The sequence below is a fragment of the Microtus pennsylvanicus genome, chromosome X (assembly GCF_037038515.1).
Source record: "Microtus pennsylvanicus isolate mMicPen1 chromosome X, mMicPen1.hap1, whole genome shotgun sequence".
In the NCBI taxonomy this organism is placed as follows: Eukaryota; Metazoa; Chordata; class Mammalia; order Rodentia; family Cricetidae; genus Microtus; species Microtus pennsylvanicus.
The window spans coordinates 93519485-93540372 of NC_134601.1; the positions used below are offsets into that span (position 1 = coordinate 93519485).

The following is a 20888-nucleotide window of genomic DNA, read 5'->3' on the forward strand; positions in this document are numbered from 1 at the left end:
GCTATTAGGAAATTGTGAAAGAGAATTTGACAGGCCTTACAAATCTGCACCAGACAACATCTTTCTCCCAAAAGATGCTACTCCATTTCCTTCTGGAAGCTTCTGCTGCAGAGAAGTAGGTGAAAGTGACTGTGAAGCAGCAGTATTTGGCGTGTTGGAGGCCACCTGCCTTCGTTTGCATGCTCACTCCCTGACTCACTGCCATGTGACATTAGAGCAGCTGTTCTCTCTCATCGTGACTGTCATCCCCGGATCCCACAGTGAAAGGTGAGAACCAGCTTCCCCACCTTGTCCTTTGACCTCCACATGTGTGCCATCATATGTACAACCATACACACATACCTACATAAAATTTAAAGGGTGGCACATGTGTGCCATCATGTGTGCAACCACACACATACAAACATAAAATTTAAAGGGTGGCACGTGTGTAGGCCAGAGGACAACTTGCAGGAGGCTCTTCTGCCACGTGTGTCCTGGGGATTGAAATCAGGTTGGAAAGCTTGATAGCAAGCACTGAACCATCTCACTGGCCCAATTAAAAAAAATAGCCAGGCGGTAGTGGCGCATGCCTTTAATCCCAGCACTCAGGAGGCAGAGGCAGGCCTGTGAGTTCGAGGCCAGCCTGGTCTATAAGAGGTAGTGCCAGGTTCTGAAGCTACACACAGAGAAACCCTGTCTCGAAAAGCCAAAAAAGAAAAAAAATTTGGTCTGCCGAGGCCCTTGGAGATTTTACCGGGAGATAACTGGCTGGGTAGAAAAACAAGGCTTAGGAAGTTGCGTGTAGGCAGTGAGGTCTCCCTGGAATGTCCAGTCTTTCATTCTGGAGATACCACCTTCTGAAGCTCAGGGCGCTCTTCTTTGTAAACTACCATTCCTGCTCTGAGCTGGAACAGTAAGTGCCCCTATCTATGCTGGCGCCAGCTCTGTATTCTCCGCATCGCTCATCTCTTTCATCATCTCCCCTCTGCCTCAGAAGGCTGCAGCTCCTCCGGGCTTGGCCCTAGGCACAGTATTCATCACAAGAGTGGTGGACTCCTTGTGCTGGCCCAACATTCCTGGGTCTCTGTGGCACAGGCGAGGCAGCTAAGCAGCCCCAGGCCACATGAGGGAAGGGGTTCTGGTTCTTTCCAGGCCTCCATGATCTCTGTAGCAGCAGCTGCTGGCAGGTAAGTGTGTGTGAGTCATCAGTGACAAGACTCCATGCTTGGTGGAGGGGAGAGAAGCCAAACTCTGCAGGATCCCAGAACCCCTTGCTGCTCAGAGCAGCAGCTACCTGGGGCCTCTCTGTGGGAGCTGGCTACAAGGACACACCCACCCTCAGGCCCAGACTGGACCCTCTGCGTTCCAAGAGGCCCGTTTACAGTGGCCCAGGACTGTGTGAGCATCCAAGTGTGTGGCGATCTGCTCCAGAGCACAGGCTCTCTTGACTTTCCCTTCCTAAGCCTTGTTTTTCTACCCAGCCAGTTATATCCCGGTAAAATCTCCAAGGGCCTCGGCAGACCAAATTGTGGACAGCTCTCTGTCGATTTTCATGTGAAATTCCCCCTAACATGGTGGTACTATTGAAAACTGCTCCGTTGCCAGGCACCTAGGAGTCTTGTATGTACAATTCAGACTTCATTGGAATTTTACCCCTCTTTGAATACCATCCAGGGCTTGCCTCACATTCATAAGGATTCCCAAACTTGCTATAGCTCAGAGTGGCTTCTGTGTGTTCTATACATGAGAACCACAGGTTTGAATACCTTCCCAGATTTAAGATATTGGTCAAGGGGACTGGAGAGATGGCTCAGTGGTTAAGAGTACTAGCTGTTCTTCCAGAGGTCCCGAGTTCAATTCCCAGCAACCACATGGTAGCTCACAATGAGACCTGGTACCCTCTTCTGGCCTACAGGCATACATGCAGACAGAATGATAAATAATCTTTTTTTAAAAGATACTTGTCACTTTGTTCCTACTGGCTAACCTTGGTCAACTTTTCTTCTCCAGTATGGAGTCAAGTCAATACTACCCAATAAGAAGAAAGTATTTATGACGAACACTGGTCACTGCAAAGCACTGGCCTGATTGACCTCATCTTAAACCCACCATGATTCCCTGAAGCAGGTTCCAAGATTCCCACTTAGAAGATGAGAAAATTCAGCGTGGACTAATAAATGAGATATTTCTTTTTTAGGAAAGTATGATTTTCTTGTTGTTTTTGTTTTTTGAGACAGGGTTTCTCTATGTAACAGTTCTGGCTGTCCTGGAACTCACTCTGTAGACCAGGGTGGCCTTGAACTCACAGAGATCCACTTGCCTTTGCCTCCTGACTACTGGGATTAAAAGCATGCACCACAACTGCCTGGCCTAGAAGGGTACTGTTTTTAACAGCAAAAAAATAAAAAAAAACCACAATCATTTCTAGCATGATGGGTAATGGGGGATTTTGCCTTTTACTCCCCTTTCCGTTCCTGTCACAAACACTTGGATAGTCCATTTAGAAAAAGTTTACACTGCTTCATGGCTTCAGGGAAACTGGTTTATGATGTGGTTCTGCTGTTTTGGGGCCGTGAGAGACAGTCCTCCATGACAGAAAGCAGCTTGCAGCCAGGAAGTAAACAAGGGAAAAGGGGGAAGGGAGCACCTCTCCATAATCTATACTTCTCTTACTAATTCCCACCTCTGAAAGGGTTCACCACCTCCCAAGGGCCCCATGCTATGTAACAAACTTTACCTTTGGAGTCTATTTCAGACCCAAACTAAAACACCTATGTAGCTGAGCATAACCTTGAAGTGATCCCCTGCCTAGGATTGCAGGCCTGGTTCATGTGGTGTTAGGGAATCAAAGCCAGGGTTTTATACATGCTAGGCAAATACTCCACCAGCTGAGCTACACGCTCAGTCCCAGCAATCTTTCTTAAAGACAGGATTTCACTCTGTAGCCCTGAAACAGGCTACGTAGACCATGCTGGCCTTGAACTCACAGAGATCCACCTGCGTCTTCCTCTCTAGTGCTGGGAATAAAGATGTGTGCCATCATGCCCATCTCCCACAATCTCTGAAAACTATGAAGCAATTTTGACCTTTTTCTGGCTTGAAAAGTAAATGCTTTTCAGGAATATTTTCCGAGCCTTCCGAGTTGCTCCCAGTTCCACGGTGCCGGGCACCACTTTCAGTCTACACTCTTGCTGCCTATGCACTTCCCCTTAATTATAACTCTGGTGGCAACTCGGACTTTCATCATTGTCTCTAATCCAGTGGTGGAACAGCAGCGCACTATGAGACAGTCTACTTTATCCTGCAGTCTAGACTCCCAGTTCCACCTAGCTTATCACTGGGATTATTCTATTTCCATCTAAAAGATAGTGAGTAGAGCTGGATAGATGGCTGATCAAGAGCATCTCTGCTCTTGCAGAGAACCCTGGGTTCAAGTCCCAGCATCCACATGGTGGCTCACAACCATCTTTGTAACTCCAGTTCCAGGGAATCCAAGGCCCCCTTCTGATCTCTGCAGGCACCCAGCACACACATGTGCAGAGAAAACACTCACACATAAAATGAATAAAATCCAACCAAAAAACTAAGAAAATGAAAGAGAAACAGGTCTATGTGCAGTAACAGACAAATCTCATAGTGTGTCTCCTGGTATGTTCAGTCTAAATGATGAGGCTCTAAATGTCCAGTCCTCTGTCCAGGGAAGGTGCGAGACTGAAACACAACAATTTTGGAGCAAGAATGACACACCTTACAAAGTGCCCCCCTCTTTTCTTTCATGATGTACCTCATAACATGAAGTATGGATTTCTTTTTCTATTTAACTAACTCCATTTGCCTTCAGACTCATTTCAAGACTGCTCACAATTTCACATTGTCTTCTGTCAATCTCACTATTTTGATGAGGTTTTTAATCTTTTCCTCTAAGGTCATGGAATATTTTAATGAAAGTTATGAAGTACTTTACTGGAGGTTGTAAAATCCAATTTTCCTCATATCCTCTTTTAACCAAGTCATCTGTAGCTCCATGGAATATTCATGAATATGTTTTGCTGTTGTTTGACATCTGCTCCCATAGTTCTTTGGGTGAGGAATTCATCACTCCCCAAGCAATCCATATGTTTCTCCACTCACATTTACCCATGCAATTCCCTCTGGCACAAATTCTCTTCATGTTTAGCCTCTAGCAATTCAAGAAAGGACGTATCGATGACACCACCTTGTATTAAGCCTGAGAACTTTTTTTTTTGAGACAAGGTTTCACTCTGTTGTCCTGATTAGCTTAGAACTTTCTATGTAGACCATGCTGACCCTGAACTCACAGAGATCTGTCTCTGTTGCCAGAGTGTTGGATTAAAGGGCATGTGCCATCCCACACAGCCTGACTCCATTTTTATGAGTACAACCAACTTAACTTCAGTGTAATAATATGATGAATTTATTTTTGGTCCAGGGTCTTGCTGTGAGGCAATTCTGTCTGAGATTCTTTAATGCTGGGATTACAGGTATGCACCACCACACTAGGCTCCACTATACATGGAATTTTATAAAAATATATTTCTCTTGAAAGGCATGGGCGCACACCTTTAATCTCAGCACTTGGGAGGCAGAGGCAGGCAGGTCACTGTGAGATGGAGGTTAGTCTGATCTACAGAGCAAGTTTCCAGTTCAGCCAGAGCTACATAGTGAGACCGACCCTGTCTCAAAAAAAAAAAGCATGGGATAAAACCGGACTCTCTGAATATGGTGGACAATGAGGGTTGATGAGAAGCCAAGGACAATGGCACTGGGTATTTTTTTTTTTTTTTTTTTTTGGTTTTTCGAGACAGGGTTTCTCTGTGGCTTTGGAGCCTGTCCTGGAACTAGCTCTGTAGACCAGGCTGGTCTCGAACTCACAGAGATCCGCCTGCCTCTGCCTCCCGAGTGCTGGGATTAAAGGCGTGCGCCACCATCGCCCGGCGGCACTGGGTTTTGATCCTACTTCATGTTCTGGCTTTGTGGGAGCATAGCCAATTTGGATGCTCACCTTCCTAGACCTGGATGGAGGGGGGCGGACCTTGGACTTCCCACAGGGCAAGGCAACCTGACTGTTCTTTGGACTGGAGAGGGAGGGGGAGATGAGCAGGGAGGGGGAGAGAGGAGCGGGGGAGGGGGAGGGAAATGGGAGGCTGGGAGGAGGCAGAAATTCTTTTTCAATAAAAAAATGTATTTCACTGCAGAAATTCAAATCCACTTAATTTGTTGATATCAGTGTTCATCTATACAGTGCAAGGAAACTATTTCTACTATTTTTTGTATCCTTTGAAAAATTTTCCAAAGTTATTTTAATCTGTAAAATTCCTGTTCCTATAAATGTTGCTGGGGAGATGTTTTAAAACTTGCCCAAACTGGGGGCTGGAGAGGTGGCTTAGTGGTTAATAATACTGGCTGCTCTTCCAAAGGACCGGGGTTCAATTCCCAGCATCCACATGGCAGCTCACAACTGTCTGTAACTCCAAGATCTGACAAACTCACACAGACATACATGCAGGCAAACCACCAATGCATATAAAATAAATAAATACTTAAAAAAAACTTGCCCAAAAATAGCCTGGGGTGGAAGTGCACACCTTGGATCTCAGCAGAGCCAGGCAGAGTTCCAGGACAGGCAGGGCTACACAGAGAAACCCTGTCTTAAAAACAAAACCAAAAGAATCTGCACAAATACTTTTTTGTTAATAGACATCATGCATTTTATATTTCAAGCTCCTTGAAAATAGTACCAACATATTTTTCTTGTATTCAGAACATTGTGAATTCCAAACAAGGCCTTGGATTTTTTGTGTGTTTGTTTTGTTTTGTTGAGACAGGGTCTCCCTGTGTAGGCCTGGACGTCCTGGAACTTATTCTGTAGACCAAGCTGGCCTCAAACTCACAGAGAGCCATCTGCTTTTGCCTCCTGAGTGCTGGGATTAAAGGTGTGTGCCAACACACCTGGCTATTTTATTTTTAACTAATTGCTAAACTTCTTAGAAGTAAGCTAATTTGCTGTGTCTAAATTTCTCTATTTGAAAAATCTTGTCAGCCTAAATTTTGTCAAATTGTGAGTGAGTGACTCCTGACAAAATGGAGTGGACAGTGATGGTGCTATAATACATGTAAAGGAGGGTGCTCCACTGGGAGTAATCCAGGACACACCCAGACACCAAGTTCTCGGCACAAAGGACATTTATCACTCCAGAGGGGCAAGCAGGGGGTTGATGCAAAGGCGGTGGCAGCAGCAACACGCAAGCAAGCAGCAAGCAGGTGTTTTTGCAGGAGTGGGTTTTTAGGGAGAAAAGGGGGGCAGTATCTATGCTAGGGTGAGTTGGTAAGTCCTGATTGGATATGTTAGCCAAATAATGAAATTTGATTGTTGGACCTTGGTGTTTTGGGCCAAATACGGTAATAGGCTTTGGGGGCTAGCTTTAGGAATGTAATCTAATGGTTTAACAAGGTAGGGAACGGTAAAAGGCAAAACCTGTCAGCACCATGTTTGCCATACTGGGGTCTGTTGGAGAGCCCTTCAATACCCCTGTCCACCTGGCCCTACTTTTCAACTCTTCATTTGAGGATTACCTCAGTCCACAGCCCCAGCCTGAAGTGCTGGGGAGTTACAGTCCCTGGGAACCACCCTAAACCAATGACTCATGAGAGTTGGAGGAAAAACATCCCAGCTTCCTAGTCTCTCTGATGGGATGATGCTGAGGTAAGGAGGGGGGATTGAATCCAGCTGATCTCCAGAGGATAATGTCTGATGATATACTTGCAGCCTTTATTCCTGTCCTATAGTTATCTTTTTTTTTAAACAGAGCTTAAGTGGGGAGTTTATTGAGAGAAAGAGGAAGAGGAGGGAAGAAAGAAAAAGACAGAGAGAGGACCTATAGTCATCTTAAATTATTTGCAGGTTAGCCAGATGGATCAGTGAGTGAAGGTGATCGCCACCCCAAGACTGATGACCTGAGTTAGATCCCCACAACCAACATGGTGCAAAGGGAGTACTGACTCCTAAAAGTTGTCCTCCGTCCTACACACACACTATGGCAATATGGCCCTGCACAGAGATAAATCCATAAAGTTTTCCATGTTATTTTTCTGTGTGTACATGCACATGCTGGTGTGTGTGGCTGTGAGCATTCATGCAGAGGTCAGAGGAGGATGGCACCATCTCTTGTCCCACCCTCCAACCTCTGCTTCCTGGAATTGTCTCTCCAATTAACCATATTTTAAATCCCTTTTCAAGGAAGTCCAAACTAAGATTAGAAATGTAATTGTATAGGTTTTGCCACTGTCTATTTTAATTTTTTATTTGAAAATTTTATACATTTACAATGTATCTTGGCTATATACTTGTACTGTCAGTTTTCTAGTATTGATTTGATCAACTCTAATGTTTTCTAGTATTGATTTGATCAACTCTAATGTTTTTCATTGTCATTGTTTTTAATTTTTTTCTCTTTTGGTTTTTCAAGACAGGGTTTCTCTGTAGCTTTGGAGCCTGTCCTGGAACTAGCTCTTGTAGACCAGGCTGGCCTCAAACTCACAGAGATCCACCTGCCTCTGCCTCCCGAGTGCTGAGATTAAAGGTGTGTGCCACCATCGCCCGGCTTGTTTTTAAATTCTTAAACACTTGAGTTAAAATGAGCCCAGACATATTTTTCATTCAGAACAAATTTTGCTAGGCACTGTTTTATGTTGTTTCTGCCAGCAGAGTCAAAGTCTGAAATGTTCACCAAGCAGGCTAAAGAAGGCTAGGGTTGGGGAGTATGCCTCAATCAGAGCATTCTGCTTTGTGTGACCTCCCAATGCATTTTTGTCTTCCTCCCTTGGCAGCCCTTTTTTCCATCTTTCCTGTTGAGAAATACCATTTAATCTGCATGACCTAGTGAAAGTCAGTCCCGCTTGACCAAGGACAGAGTTAATTCTTCCATGAAACTGGTCCTCATTTTCTTCCATAGCATTAAAATCCCCGAGCTCCCACAGCTGGCTGCTTTTTCTTCTAGCACTTTTTATTTTCAGTGATTTGTTGCTTACACACCCTCATTAGCAAAATGGATCTTACTTGGGTTGTGGTGGCAGGTGTTTTAATGGGAACTGAGCCTAAGTCCTTGCTCATGCTAGGCAAGTGTTTTACCACTGAGCTACATCCCCAGTCCTTTTTGTGTTTTCAGACAGGATCTCACTAAATTGCCCGGGCAGGCCTTGAACATGCAGTCCTCGTGTCTCAGCTTGTCAAGTAACTGAGATCACAGGCCTGGGATCATCATAGTTGCCCTCTCCCTGAACCTGATGTCACTCCTTTAATCCCAGCAGTCAGGACACAGAGGCAGGCAGATCTCTCCGAATTTTAGGCCATCCAGGCCTACACAAAGAGACCCTATTTCAAAATAGAGGTGGAAGGAGAGGAGGAGAATGACTAGAATTAGAATTAAAATATAAATTTCATCTATTGGTATCCATTTTTTTCTTTTTGAAGTACAGTACTCAGTATCAGTGAGGATATAGCAATCAGGTTATATCCAATACTAATATGGGTATAATACTCCACAATTTTCTGGAGCCAAATCCAGCAATTATTTGTAAGGGACTCTTGAGTTCATTCGGGGCCATGAAAATATGGCTCAGTGATAGAACTCTTCTTATTTGGTATGCATAAGGCCCTGAGTTTAATCCCCAGCACTGCAAAAATAAGTGCATAGAGTAGTATGCTTTAAATTCCATTTTGGATGCTATAAGTATAGACACAAATCAAAATAACTTTAAATGTATGACATTCGTGTGGGGGTGTGCATGTGCCATGGTACACCTATCATCCTACACCTGCAAAGGTCAAAGGATAACTTGTATAATTAGTTCTTTCCACCATGTGGGATCCAGGGATCAAACTTAGGTTGTCAGACTTGGGGCAGCTAGCATTTTCCACTGACCTTATCTTGAAACAAAGAACTTTAAAATATAGTTTGTACTACTAGGGACAAGGTCAGATAAATTGCAGTATATATTTCACAACACCAAGCAGTCATTAAAAATATTTTCAAAGAAATTTAAAGGCAGAGGAAATTGCTTCTAATAAAATTTTACAAGGGGGGACTTAAATGTTTGACACATCTATTGTAGCGGCTTTTGGAGATTAGCTGAGCTTTGGCTGCTCTTAAGTCCTACTCCTTTTAAGTTGTACAAATTATACAAATTCTTTTCTTAGAGGGAGAAAGTACGGCCCTCCTTGTGAAGTGAAACCCTCAACGTGGTGTCATCTTGGCCAAATATTGGTGTCATGACGTAGAATCTGACTGGGCCTGCAGGGAGTAGTCCTATTTTGTAACCCAAAGTGCCTACACTAGATAATATGTTCATTGTCTTCATAACTCTGTAGCTAAGAAAGAATTTTAAAGGATTTATGAGAATTTTTCTTGCATCTATGTCTGTGTATCATGTGTAACCTGAAAACTGGAGTTATAGATGATTGTAAGCCACCACGTGGGTGCTGGAAATCAAACCCAAGTCCTCTGCAAGAAAAAGTGCTCTGAAACACCAAGCCATGATTCCAGTCTCTTAGCTAGACTTTTAAGAATATTCTGGAGAAGGTGAAGGGAATGGGAGGAGGGGAGGAAGTGGGAACTGCGATTGGTATGTAAAATGAAAAAGGTTTCCTTTTTTAAAAAATAAAAAAATACTCTGTGATCAAACATTTAGTTTATATGGCCATAAACAAAATCAGAATGAGTAGAGCAAACTTCTCAGAGCCTTTAATAATTAAAATGCTAAATCTGATAATTTCTCTAAGAAAGTGGAATGGTATATGTTGTTTCCCAGTTGTACTGAGACCAGTGAATACTTTCTTACCCCACATTTTGTGAGACTGATGTTCCGCCAAGCACCTTTTAGGTCTGTTTTATTTGGCATTTTCAGCCTGAATCAGGAATCCCGAGATATCCAGGAAGTATTTGTTGACAACTGTGGTAAGTGTGCACACATCAGCTTTCCAGACATGAGAGCAGTGGTAGGAGAAATGAATGGATGTCTTCAGGGAAGTCAATCTCGGCAGACAAGCTCTCTAATACAACTCTCCCTCCTCAAAGGGAGCATTTTCTTGGTACTTCTCCAATTTTCTGGGTTCTATTTTTATTGAGGATTTACCATGTGCAAGACAAAAGGGACAGTATCTGTCCTTAGTGTACGTACAGTTAGGGGTATAATGGGGAAGGGAGTTATCCTCACATATGAGAAAAGGTGAGACCTAAGTATACACAAAGTGCTATTAGAAGACTAAAGGGTAGAAGTTTTAAAACAACGAGAAAATGTTTGTTACCAAGACTGGTTTATGAAGGCCAAGAAAGGGTGAGTCAAGAGAGGATAGGGTGTGGGGTGTGGGTCAAAAGGCAATGAGGCTTAAAGAAAACATAGCCTATTCAGAAACCCATGAGGTTTGCATAGCTATATAGTACAGGATATAAGACACTGAACAGGGAGTTGGGGGGCAGCTCAGTAGTAGAGTTGTTGTCTAGTAAGTGCAGGGTTCCATCCCCAATATGGAGGGCAGGTCAGAAAAAGGTTTTACATGGCATGCTAGTGATTTGGGACCTTACTCTCACAAGATGAAAGGCAATTATTGAAGAATGTTCTATCTCAGGAGCAGATTTACCTTTAGAGAGCTCTCTCTGGCAACCGTGTAGAAAAGAGAATATGGAAGCTGATCAGAAAGACAATTCAGGAAGTCTAATAGGAACCATGAGAGTATGAACCAAACAAGCTTAAGAAGATGGATGAGAGTTTAAAGTGGCAAAAGACCAGTGTGATGTCAGACCTGTATTCCCTACACAAGGAAGGCTGAGGTAGGATCACCCAGCATTCAAGGTCAGCCTAGGACACAAAGTAAGACTGACTTAAAAAACCCTGGAGATTGGAAAGAGAACTCACATGTTGGGTAAGGACAATGCAGATTTCTGCTTTGAACTACCACAGGCAATGGCAGAGCCACACACATAATCCAGGCAAAATTGTGGCCAGATATAAGAAGGAGTGCAGTACTTAGAAAAATAAATGTCCCCCAGGCTCAGGCATTTGAACAGCTGGCTATCAGTTGGTGGTGCTGTTTGGGGAGGTTTAGGAGATATGGCCTTGCTGGAGGAATCCTGTTCCTGGGGCGGGCTTTAGAGTAAAAGCCTATCCTACTTCTAACCTGCTCTCTTCTACTTCACGCTTACATTTGAAGACATGAGCTCTCTGCTTCATGCTCCTACCACCATGGCCCTGCTTACTGCCATGGACTCTCATCCTTCTGGAGCCATAAGCCAAAATAACTTAAGTTGTCTTTGCTCATGGTATTTTATCACAGCAATAAAAAAGTAACTAATCCAGAAGATAAATATGCTCAGTTTACTATGCCAATGAAACACATGAGGAATGCTTAGGAACTGGCTGGAACCCTAAGTTGAGAAATGTGGATTTGTCAGGTGACAGAACTAAAGTTTGAAAGGAAGCTATAGGTGTGGCTAAGATTATGTAGGAAGTGTGTACATAAAGAAAACCAAGCTAAAAGCCCAGAAACCGTTACCTCTAACTCATCTAGCTCCCTCTAGCACTTGCCTGTAACCTACAATGGAACCTGTCATGCTGCAATGAACACTTACTATGAACATAGCACAGGCTAGTCCTGAGGGTCTTTCCATTCAAGGCAGTAAGATATGGTATTTATATCCAAGGAGACTATTAGAAAGAATTCTGTACTATGCTGTTGTGCAAACTGAATGAAATCAAGAGCTACAAATGAGTGGAGTGTAGAAGAGACAATAAATTCACTGGGTAGAAATACAAGAGGTGTATTATTTTTCTATTGTCATGATAAAATACCATGACCGAAGAAAATCATATGAGAGTTTTAAGCTTACAGTCACAGAGGATTAGACTCCATGATGGCAGAGCAGAAGTAACAGGCATGTAGGTGGAGTAGAAGCCAAGAGCTGAGGGCTTACATTTCTATCTACAAGCAGGAAACAGAAAGTGCACTCAAAATGGCAAGTCTTTTGAAATCTCAAAAGCCTGCCACCACTGACACACTTCCTCCAACAAGACCACACATCCAAGCCTCCCCTTGGGACCAAGTATTCAAATGCCCGAGATTATTGGGGGACATCTCCTTCAACCATCACAGAAGCATTTCAGTTGGGCTTCATAAATTAAGTGGACTGGCAAGGAAAGAGAAAGACAATTTGAAGCTGGACACGAATACACCGAAAGGTAAACAGAATGTAAGAAGGCCACTGGAACAGAGCGCAGGAAGTGGTGGACAGAAAAGCTAGAAAATGATCTGAGTAAGTCAGGTCCTTTGGAATCCTGCTGAGGTTTCTTAGGAGTTCACATGAAAGGCACGTGTGTGTGCATGCACACATACCTAAGACTACTTTCTGCCTATTTTTTAAGTTAAGGAATACCTTTAAGAACAATGAAAAAGGCTGGAGAGATGGCTCAGCGGTTAAGAGCACTAGCTGTTCTTCCAGAGCTGCAATTCCCAGTACCCACATGGCAGCTCACCACTGTCTATAACTCCTCTTCTGGGGGATCTGATTCCCTCATACAGATATACTTGCAGGCAAAACACCAAGATATATATAACATAAATAAATTATTTTTTAAAAAGAACCATGAGAGAAATATCAGAGAAAACATAAAGCTCACCAACTAAAGTTGAGGATCACATGCCTTTTCTCAGTTCTCATATTTCTATTCTGTAAAACTGAAAAAGTCTTGTTAGTAGACCTTTAATAATTTGGCTTTGTTATATCATTTCTATTGCATATAAGAATATAAATCATCTCACTCTAACGTTCTCATTTGAGTCTTCTGCTGAAAACATTGGTAGAAATCACAGTTTTCTTGGCACATTGAAGAATAACAAAGTATAATATTTATTAAGTTATTAATGACTTGAATGTGAAGGATTAAATAAAAGACTAAATAATCAGATAAAGACATACTTTTAAAGATTAAAAATATTTTATTTAAATTTTTTCATAAACACTTTTAACTTTTTTTTCAATTTAAAAACAGAATGGATAGCATAAACATGTTGAATAGATTATATCCACGGCTTGGGAAAAAATTACCTGACAAAAAATGTAAAGGCTTTCAAAACAGGTATAAAAGGCAAACCTTAAATTATCCTAAGATTTTAATATCGGCTCTAGGATTATTTGACTACTGGCCCCAAAGGTACCTAAAGGTCAAAATATTTTTTATAGACAAATTATGCCCAAGAGTATAGAGCACAAACAAGTTAGGTAGAAAAGAACCTTTCTGATCACCTCTTAGGAACATTCCTTCAGAAAGCAAACACCCAATCCTTACTGATATACTGATTAGTAACTTTTAATGCAGTTGCTCCCAAAGAAGTCAAAAGAAAACCCAAGAATTTTAAGAGGGAACAAAGCTAATGGCATTCTCAATGTTATTCACATAATATTGGAAGCTATACTGATATAGTAAAAGAATGGGATTTCCATGAATTATCTATTCCAGTTCATGCCTATGGGGTATCTGAAGTAATAAACTCTCAATAAACTAATTTTTTAGGACTTTAATTTTTAAGATAAATCTCTTTTTAGAAGATATTTATTCCCAAACCGACTCTAGATGCAATTAAACAAATGGATGGTCTCACAAAATGTTCAGAATACCAAAAAAAAAAAAAAAACCAACAACAACAAACTGAAAACATGGTAGGCAAACAAGAAAACTGGCACTAGCAGTTCCACTGCCATATAGCCCTCAAATATTTCTAATTTACACTATTGTCTATGTTGTTTTACTTCGATCTAAAACCTTTAAATTATGTATTCTCAAAAGAGCTAGTTTCTTTTGAGAGCTAGCTTATAAACTGAAATAACAACTTATATTATAAACTGAAATGTTATGACCCACACCCACATACACATATAGAAAAATAGTCCCACAAAACGTTCGACATGTTTACATTATGCAGCTCAAATAATTTGTTAGAAAATATTTTAAAGCTTAGTTTCATGTAATTAAGACAAAACTCTCCATTTTACCACTTCTTCCCCACACAAGTGTGTGTGTCCTTTATTGTGACTCAAGCAAGCTTCCCAGAATGAGGTGTCCAAAGGTGCTGCTTTAAAAAAGATACGAGAAGGGCTCAGTAAGTATTTCACAATTAGAGCAACACTCATACAAGATAGAGCAATGAGGAGGACACAGAAAAAGTTAGCAAACAAAGTTAATCATTCTATAATGCTTTGCCTTTTAGAAACCAGTAGCATTTCTTCCAATACAAAACCGTCAACACGAGAATCTTGTATTCTATGAAAAGGCTGTAGTGCAAGAATTTTCTTTAACATCAAAACGTAGGTCAAAGACATTTAAGAAAAGAAGTGGTGCCAACTAAAAGGCAATTAAAGAAAATTTACTATTTTTTGTGACGTCTACCATTTAAAATGTAAAGTGAAAGATGACACATTTAAAGATCCTAACAGTTAAACCATATCGTTTCAAACCACTTACTGAGTTTTTCAAAATGACAGTCTTGTTCATATACAATGCATATAGACAAAGTGGTTCCAAATGAAGCACAGAAAAGCTTGAAAAAATTCTATGAAAAAATTTTCATAGTTTAGTATAACAAAAATAAATCTCTTGCAGCTATTAAACCATAATTTTAAAAGGGAATGTAAGTTATTTGTGGATTTATAATCTAAATTAGAACTATGATTTCCTCATACATTCAGAACCCAAGCAATAGCAACTAGTCTTAAAGCTCAAAACTGATTACTACTAAGATTATAGTCAGACATGACTTACGTGAAGCTGAACCCAGAATTAGTTCAAGTTAAGATATCATGAATTTTCTGAAACAATCGTTGACCTTGGCCTTGTTTATTCCAAATGGAAGACCAAGACTATTCAATTGTTTACGAAGATGTTGATCTACACAGGACTATGAAGTTGTATCAAAGCAATTAAAGAGAACTGCCACTGGAGTGTAAAGCCTTTGATAGGGGTACCCTGTCTGATATCCTCTTCTTGGTCATTTCCAACAAAAGATATCAAGAAAAATAATGAAGACATTTTCTTTAAAGACACACAAATAAACTTCTAAGTATAGTAGAAAAAAATAGATGGCTAACCTATAGTTTCAAAAAGCAAAATAATTAAACTTATTTTTAAAATAAAAAAAACCCTTTAACTACATTCTAAGGGAAACTCAAATATCAATTTTATTTTCAGAAATCAGAAATAAATGAAAGGCCACCTAATAAAAATGGAAGGATCACACACAAAAGGAGCCACTATTCTGATTCCTGAAAGAAAAAAAGGTTTTCTTTAGAAAGTATACCTGACACTTTCTAAAACTCAAACACCTGGCTTTACAGTTTTGAAAAATCAGGCCTTATTCACACTGATTTGCAGCATGGGGGGAGGGGAAGAAAAACCCAAAATCTTCACATTTCCATTATTTCACACTTCCATTTTATGTTCAATGGTGCCAGCAGCAAAAATAAAACAAAACAAAGTAACTAGAAAAATTTATACAACAGCAGCCATATAGAAGGCATTGCAATATTGCACCAAAATCCAGAGATCTGGCAGGCTATGCCAGTGTAAGATTTAATCAGATACAGACTGCTCATGAGAAAACGGCATCAATTTGAATGACCCACTCACACGGATCACTCTTAATTTTGTCAGCTATATTTTGTTACTTTGCATTTGAAGAGTTGAAATGTGCAGTTAATCCTAAACTATTTATTATAAACGCCATTAAAACAGCTATTCAAGATTCATTTCAAACTTTCGGGTGACTATCCTTCATGCTAGTAGCTTCCAGAAACTAAAAAGACTCTGAGGGTTAACGTATCTCTCTAGTGCCACTGAATATTTTGTACAAAGTGATCAAGCAGATGCATCATAACTCCTTTCTCACCTCTCAGTCGAAACTGACTCAAACTGTGTAAGAGTTGCTGCCCCACATCCACCACCTGCAGCAGCCTTACTGAATAGAAACTATGGGAGTTGCACTTACTTTTACGAGGCTTTTACTTAGGAGTCGGGTAGTACCTGACTTTTCTTAAAAAGTGCTTGCACGCTGCAGGCTGAGAGCTTGACAAAGAGCACTCTGATTCTCACTAAAACAGGGTAACCAAGATTAAACAGACTGCAAAGAAAAACATTTTCAAACAAGGAAAAAACATACATTAATATAAAATATTAATGTTTAGTTTTGAAAACAAAATGTAAAAGTTTTTTATCCATACATGTTTCAGAAATATGAGTTCAAATTTTACTGAACTAGTATGGACTGAAGATAGACTACTTTGATACTGAATGAGGACTCCAGTTATTTTAACTTTCTAAAAACATTAATACAGTAACGACATTACATCTAAATTTCAACAAGTATGGCGAACTGTGTGTGCAAGTGCACTAGCTTAAAAATATAGAATCCTAATCACGCATAAAAGGGATATGCCTTATATATTTATAGGATGTGCGCGAGTATGGATATGCTTTCACTAACACAATGCAGATAAGAGAAGGCAGCTTAGAAATAGTGTTCTGATATAAAAAACTTTTGTAGAAAATTTAAATTTTTGCATTTTCAGCAAAAGCCATGCAAAAAGGTCAAGAGTTTTAAACTTTTAAATAATAAACCAAAACATATAGCAGACTAAAACAATGTCTAAAACGAGTTCAGACAGACAGACACTGAAATCACATCCAGTGACACTTACTGGGTCTTCTCTTAGAAGATGCACAAATCCTACACTAACATCTGGAAGAAATGTTTAAAGCAGAAAAATACACTTCCCAGGTAAGTGGAGAAGTATAATCTGCTTTTGGAAGTAGTTTCAAGAGCTAGTGCTTTAAATGAACTTATTGCATGAGTCTGAGGTCACTCAAAGGAAAAAGATGCTAGCACAGAATGAAAACTTACAATATTAGACCAATGGCTTTGATAGGAAAACTGGTGAGGTTTTTCTTTATGCTTTTAAACTACTTTATTACAAATGCTTTATTTGCCTTTTTAATTTTTAGGGAGAAAGATGACATCAGTTGCAACGCCTAACCTCATCCATTATATAGTCTGGAAAATATAGGTTGCACACTTGTAAACCATCCAGCTTGCAGGGCATTCGAGGATATTCGTCTTCCTTCCACTTATTTTCATCTGGGTCAAAGGTGAGAATGGAATCACTGTAATGACCATTGTAACAAAGCCCTCCAAGGACCATTATTTGTTTGTCGAGCACAGTCACACCATGGCCACTTCTACCAATTGGCATGGATGCCAAGATGGTCCACTGATCGGTATCTGGGTTGTACACTTCTGTGGAAGGGCAGCCCTGAGATTCAAAAGAGGCCCTCAAGATCACACAGACACCACCGAAGACATAAAGCTTGCCATTATAAGATATCATCTTGTGAAAGCATCTGGCATAATTCATCTTGCTCTTATTTTCCCAGCAATTGGTGACTACTTGAGTTCTCCTGGTCCGCTGTTCTATGGTCCCTTCTTTACTGGGATCAAACACACATACTTGTTTAGATGTGGAAGACGAAGTGATTCCTCCAGTGATAAACAATTTGTTATTGAGTACTGTCCCCTCATGTCCATATTTGTTAACTGGATAAGGATCTACAAATTCCCATTTATCATTAACGATATCATATCTTTCGGTCGAGTAGAAAGTCTCATCTCTTGTTCTGCCTGCTACAGCATAAATAAATTTCCCAATAACACCAACAGCAAATTCTGAACGGGGTACAGACATGTCTGCCATACGCAGCCAAGAATTTTGTCTTGGATCATACCTGAACACTTTTGAAGATGCATGGAATTCGCCATCTGGGCCTAGTTCTTCTCCACCTAACAGGAATACAAAATTATTGACAATAGCAAGGCAGTCTGGCCTCAGAGGTACTTGGGGGCCTTCCAGTTCCCACCAGACTCTTGGTTTCTTTAGAAGAAGTATTTTACTATTAACCATGCTATGTCCAATCATTCCTCGGAATACTGTAGTTTGTGGTTTGGCAGAACGAATACGGCTTGATTTCATGTCTAACAAGGGCTGCTGGTGAATATTCTGGAAGTAATTCAATGCTTGGTCAACTTCATAGCGTAGCTGTCGAGAATATCTATAAAATTCTGATGTCTTAACCTAGGAATACAAGTAAAAGAATTTAACCAAAAGATATGGCATAAATGTTAAACAAACTATCAATGCCTACTATGATCAAGATATTTTAAGACTCCTTTGCTAAAACTTTTTTCCTGGAAAAATTACTTTGTTTTCTACAAAGCTTTTTCATTGTATTTGTTTCTGTAACTTGCATTTATAATTACATATATGTTCCCCCAAGCCTTTAAAAGTAAACAATCTCTTTTTAAGGAATAAGTTAATTTTTAAACAGAACAGGGTTTATGAAAAAGTCTATTATCAGACACTGTTATATGTTAGGCCCTAGGCTGCAAGTGGTGATCAGGTCATAAACAGGGCTTCATATTAGAAAAAGACCTCAACTGTAGCTTTTTTAACCAATGATATTACATACCACGAAACAACCTTAAGTGCATCATGTGGAGAGTTATGGTAGTGAGTTAGTGAAAATTTTATGTACATACAGAATTCCCAGAAGGTTTTTGACATGAAGATTTAGTATGTCATCAACAAATCCTATTAAATAACAAACCAGGAGAAAATAGGTCAACTTTTCCTTTGTTTTTGGAAGTAGAACTACTTTAACATGACTACTATCAAGATCTTAGGAAGTACTTCTAAGAGCTATACTAAGCACTACTGGGAGATAGAAAGGTAAGTGTAAGAAGTAGTTTATGCCAGGCAGTGGTGGTGCATGCCTTTAATAGCAAGAGGCAGAGACAGGCAGATCTCTGTGAATTCAAAGCCAGCCTTATCTACAAAGCAAGTTCCAGGACAGGTTCTAAAGCTACAGAGAAACCTTCTCTCAAAAAAAAAAGAAAAGAAAAGAAAAGAAATGGTTTATTTCCTCAAAGAACTTAGGATATATTTATAAAAATTAAAGCATACATAAATTGGTCAAGTTGACAGGTATGAAGTAGTACAGCACATCTCTGTATAGTAGCACTTTAGGTATAAGAATGTATCAGTCAGGCTGGGGTGGTCCATGCTTTTAATCCCTTTAATCCTAGCATTTAGGAGGCAGAGGCAGGAGGATCTCTGTGAGTTCAAGGCCAGTCTGGTCTACTGAGTGAGTTCCGGAACAGCTAGGACTGTTACACAGAGAAACCCTGTCTAGAAAAAATAAGTTATATAATATATATACCTAAATTTGCCAAGAAATACTTTGTAAAAGAGGATGTTGGAAATCAGCAGAGAAAAAAAATCCCGTTTTCAATAACAAGGATTCACTATTCTAAGATGAGGGCTAGAGATGTAGTGGAGTACTTGCCTACCATGTGGCAAGGACCTGGGTGCCTTCCTCAGCAATGTAAACAATTCTACAGATGACCATGATTAATTTGACAGAGTAGGAAAGCGAAAACTTTAATGTGATTTGTGGACTTAAACTTAAGATATTACATGAGTGGTGGATTATAGATGTAAGAAAAGCTGCTAGGCTTTGGGAGAGGCATTTATTTCCCTGGCAGGAAAATTGCTGGCAGGGTGCTGAAGGAGGAAATATCTAGGAGCCTGTTGGAAATCCAAACTGATAGTTCAATAAAAAGTCAAAAGCAGGTATATGAGCTTTCTCTTTTCTCTTCTTAGGTGTTTTTCATTAATCCATCCTGTCATGAATTCTCCCAGGTAAGTCCAAAAAGATAAAGTTAAATGTTTCAACTGTATTCAATATAATTGTTGTCCTTTGTAACTCCAGGCATTTCATTTATGCAAATAAGACCATCACTTTGATATAGAGGTTCCCTCCATGGGCTTCACTAGACTAGGAAAGGCAAAATGTCTTGTCTAACTCCAGAAGATGGTAAACAAGAGCTGTGCTGGGCACTTCATATGTGTAGATCTTGTTAAAATTATTCCACCTGTAAGAGAACAATAACAATCCCTGATTTTCTGCTAAGAAAATTAAGGCTTAGGATATTATGTGACTTACTCGCTCAAATTATTTACATAACTAAACTGGTAGATCCAGAATCTGAAGACAATTTTATTCTAAAGTGCTTATTATTTCTAGTATGTTGGGAATACAGCTTCCATTCTGCTTTAGAAAAAAAGAATTTGTTTTTGTCAAAACAGGGTTTCTCTGTGTAGCCATAGCTGTTCTGGAACTCACTCTGTAGACCAGGCTGTCCTCAAACTCACATAGATCCACCTGCCTCTGCATCCCACGTGCTGAATAGAATTTTTTTAATGTATTTTCCATCTTCACATGGCTTTTTTTTAATTGAACTACACATTTTTCTCTGCTCCCCTTCAGGGATAGAAAATTTTTTTAATAATATGTTCATTAATAAAAAACCTAGCTAGCCAGGTGGTGGTGGAGGTGCACATTTTTAATCCCAGTGCTAGGGAGGCAGAGGCAGGTGGATCTCTGTGTGAGTTCGAGGTTAGCCTGGTCTATAGAGTGAGTTCCATAATGGCCAAAGCTACAAAAAGAAACCCTATATCAAAAAACCAGAAAGATAAAAATCCTAGCAAGTGATTGGACCTAATGACTCATCTCAATGAAAAGAAACTATAACTGTCCTTAGCAAAAACTGATAGCCTGGTGTGTTAGTGCATGCTTGTAATTTTAACACTTGGAAAACAGACATGGGGACCAGAACTGCAAGACCATCTCTGACTACATAGTAAATTTTAAGCAGCCTGGGCTACCTGAAAGTCTGTCTTTTTTTTAAAAAAAAAATTTATTTATTTATTATGTATACAATATTCTGTCTG

The 20888-nt window shown here is 40.1% G+C and overlaps 1 protein-coding gene across 4 annotated transcripts in view; it reads right to left on the bottom strand.

Annotated features, from left to right (window-relative positions):
* Window positions 1-12979: 12979 nt before the first annotated feature.
* Klhl15 (kelch like family member 15) overlaps window positions 12980-20888 on the bottom strand; it is a 46218-nt gene continuing 38309 nt past the window's right edge. For 3 of the 4 annotated variants that reach the window (XM_075958873.1, XM_075958874.1, XM_075958875.1), the window contains one exon: window positions 12980-18170. In XM_075958873.1, coding sequence (XP_075814988.1) covers window positions 17061-18170 — 1110 coding nt within the window. In that variant the 3' untranslated portion in view covers window positions 12980-17060. Of the gene's footprint in view, window positions 18171-19668; window positions 20030-20888 lie in introns of those variants that run through there. The other variant, XM_075958876.1, reaches the window with a different exon arrangement.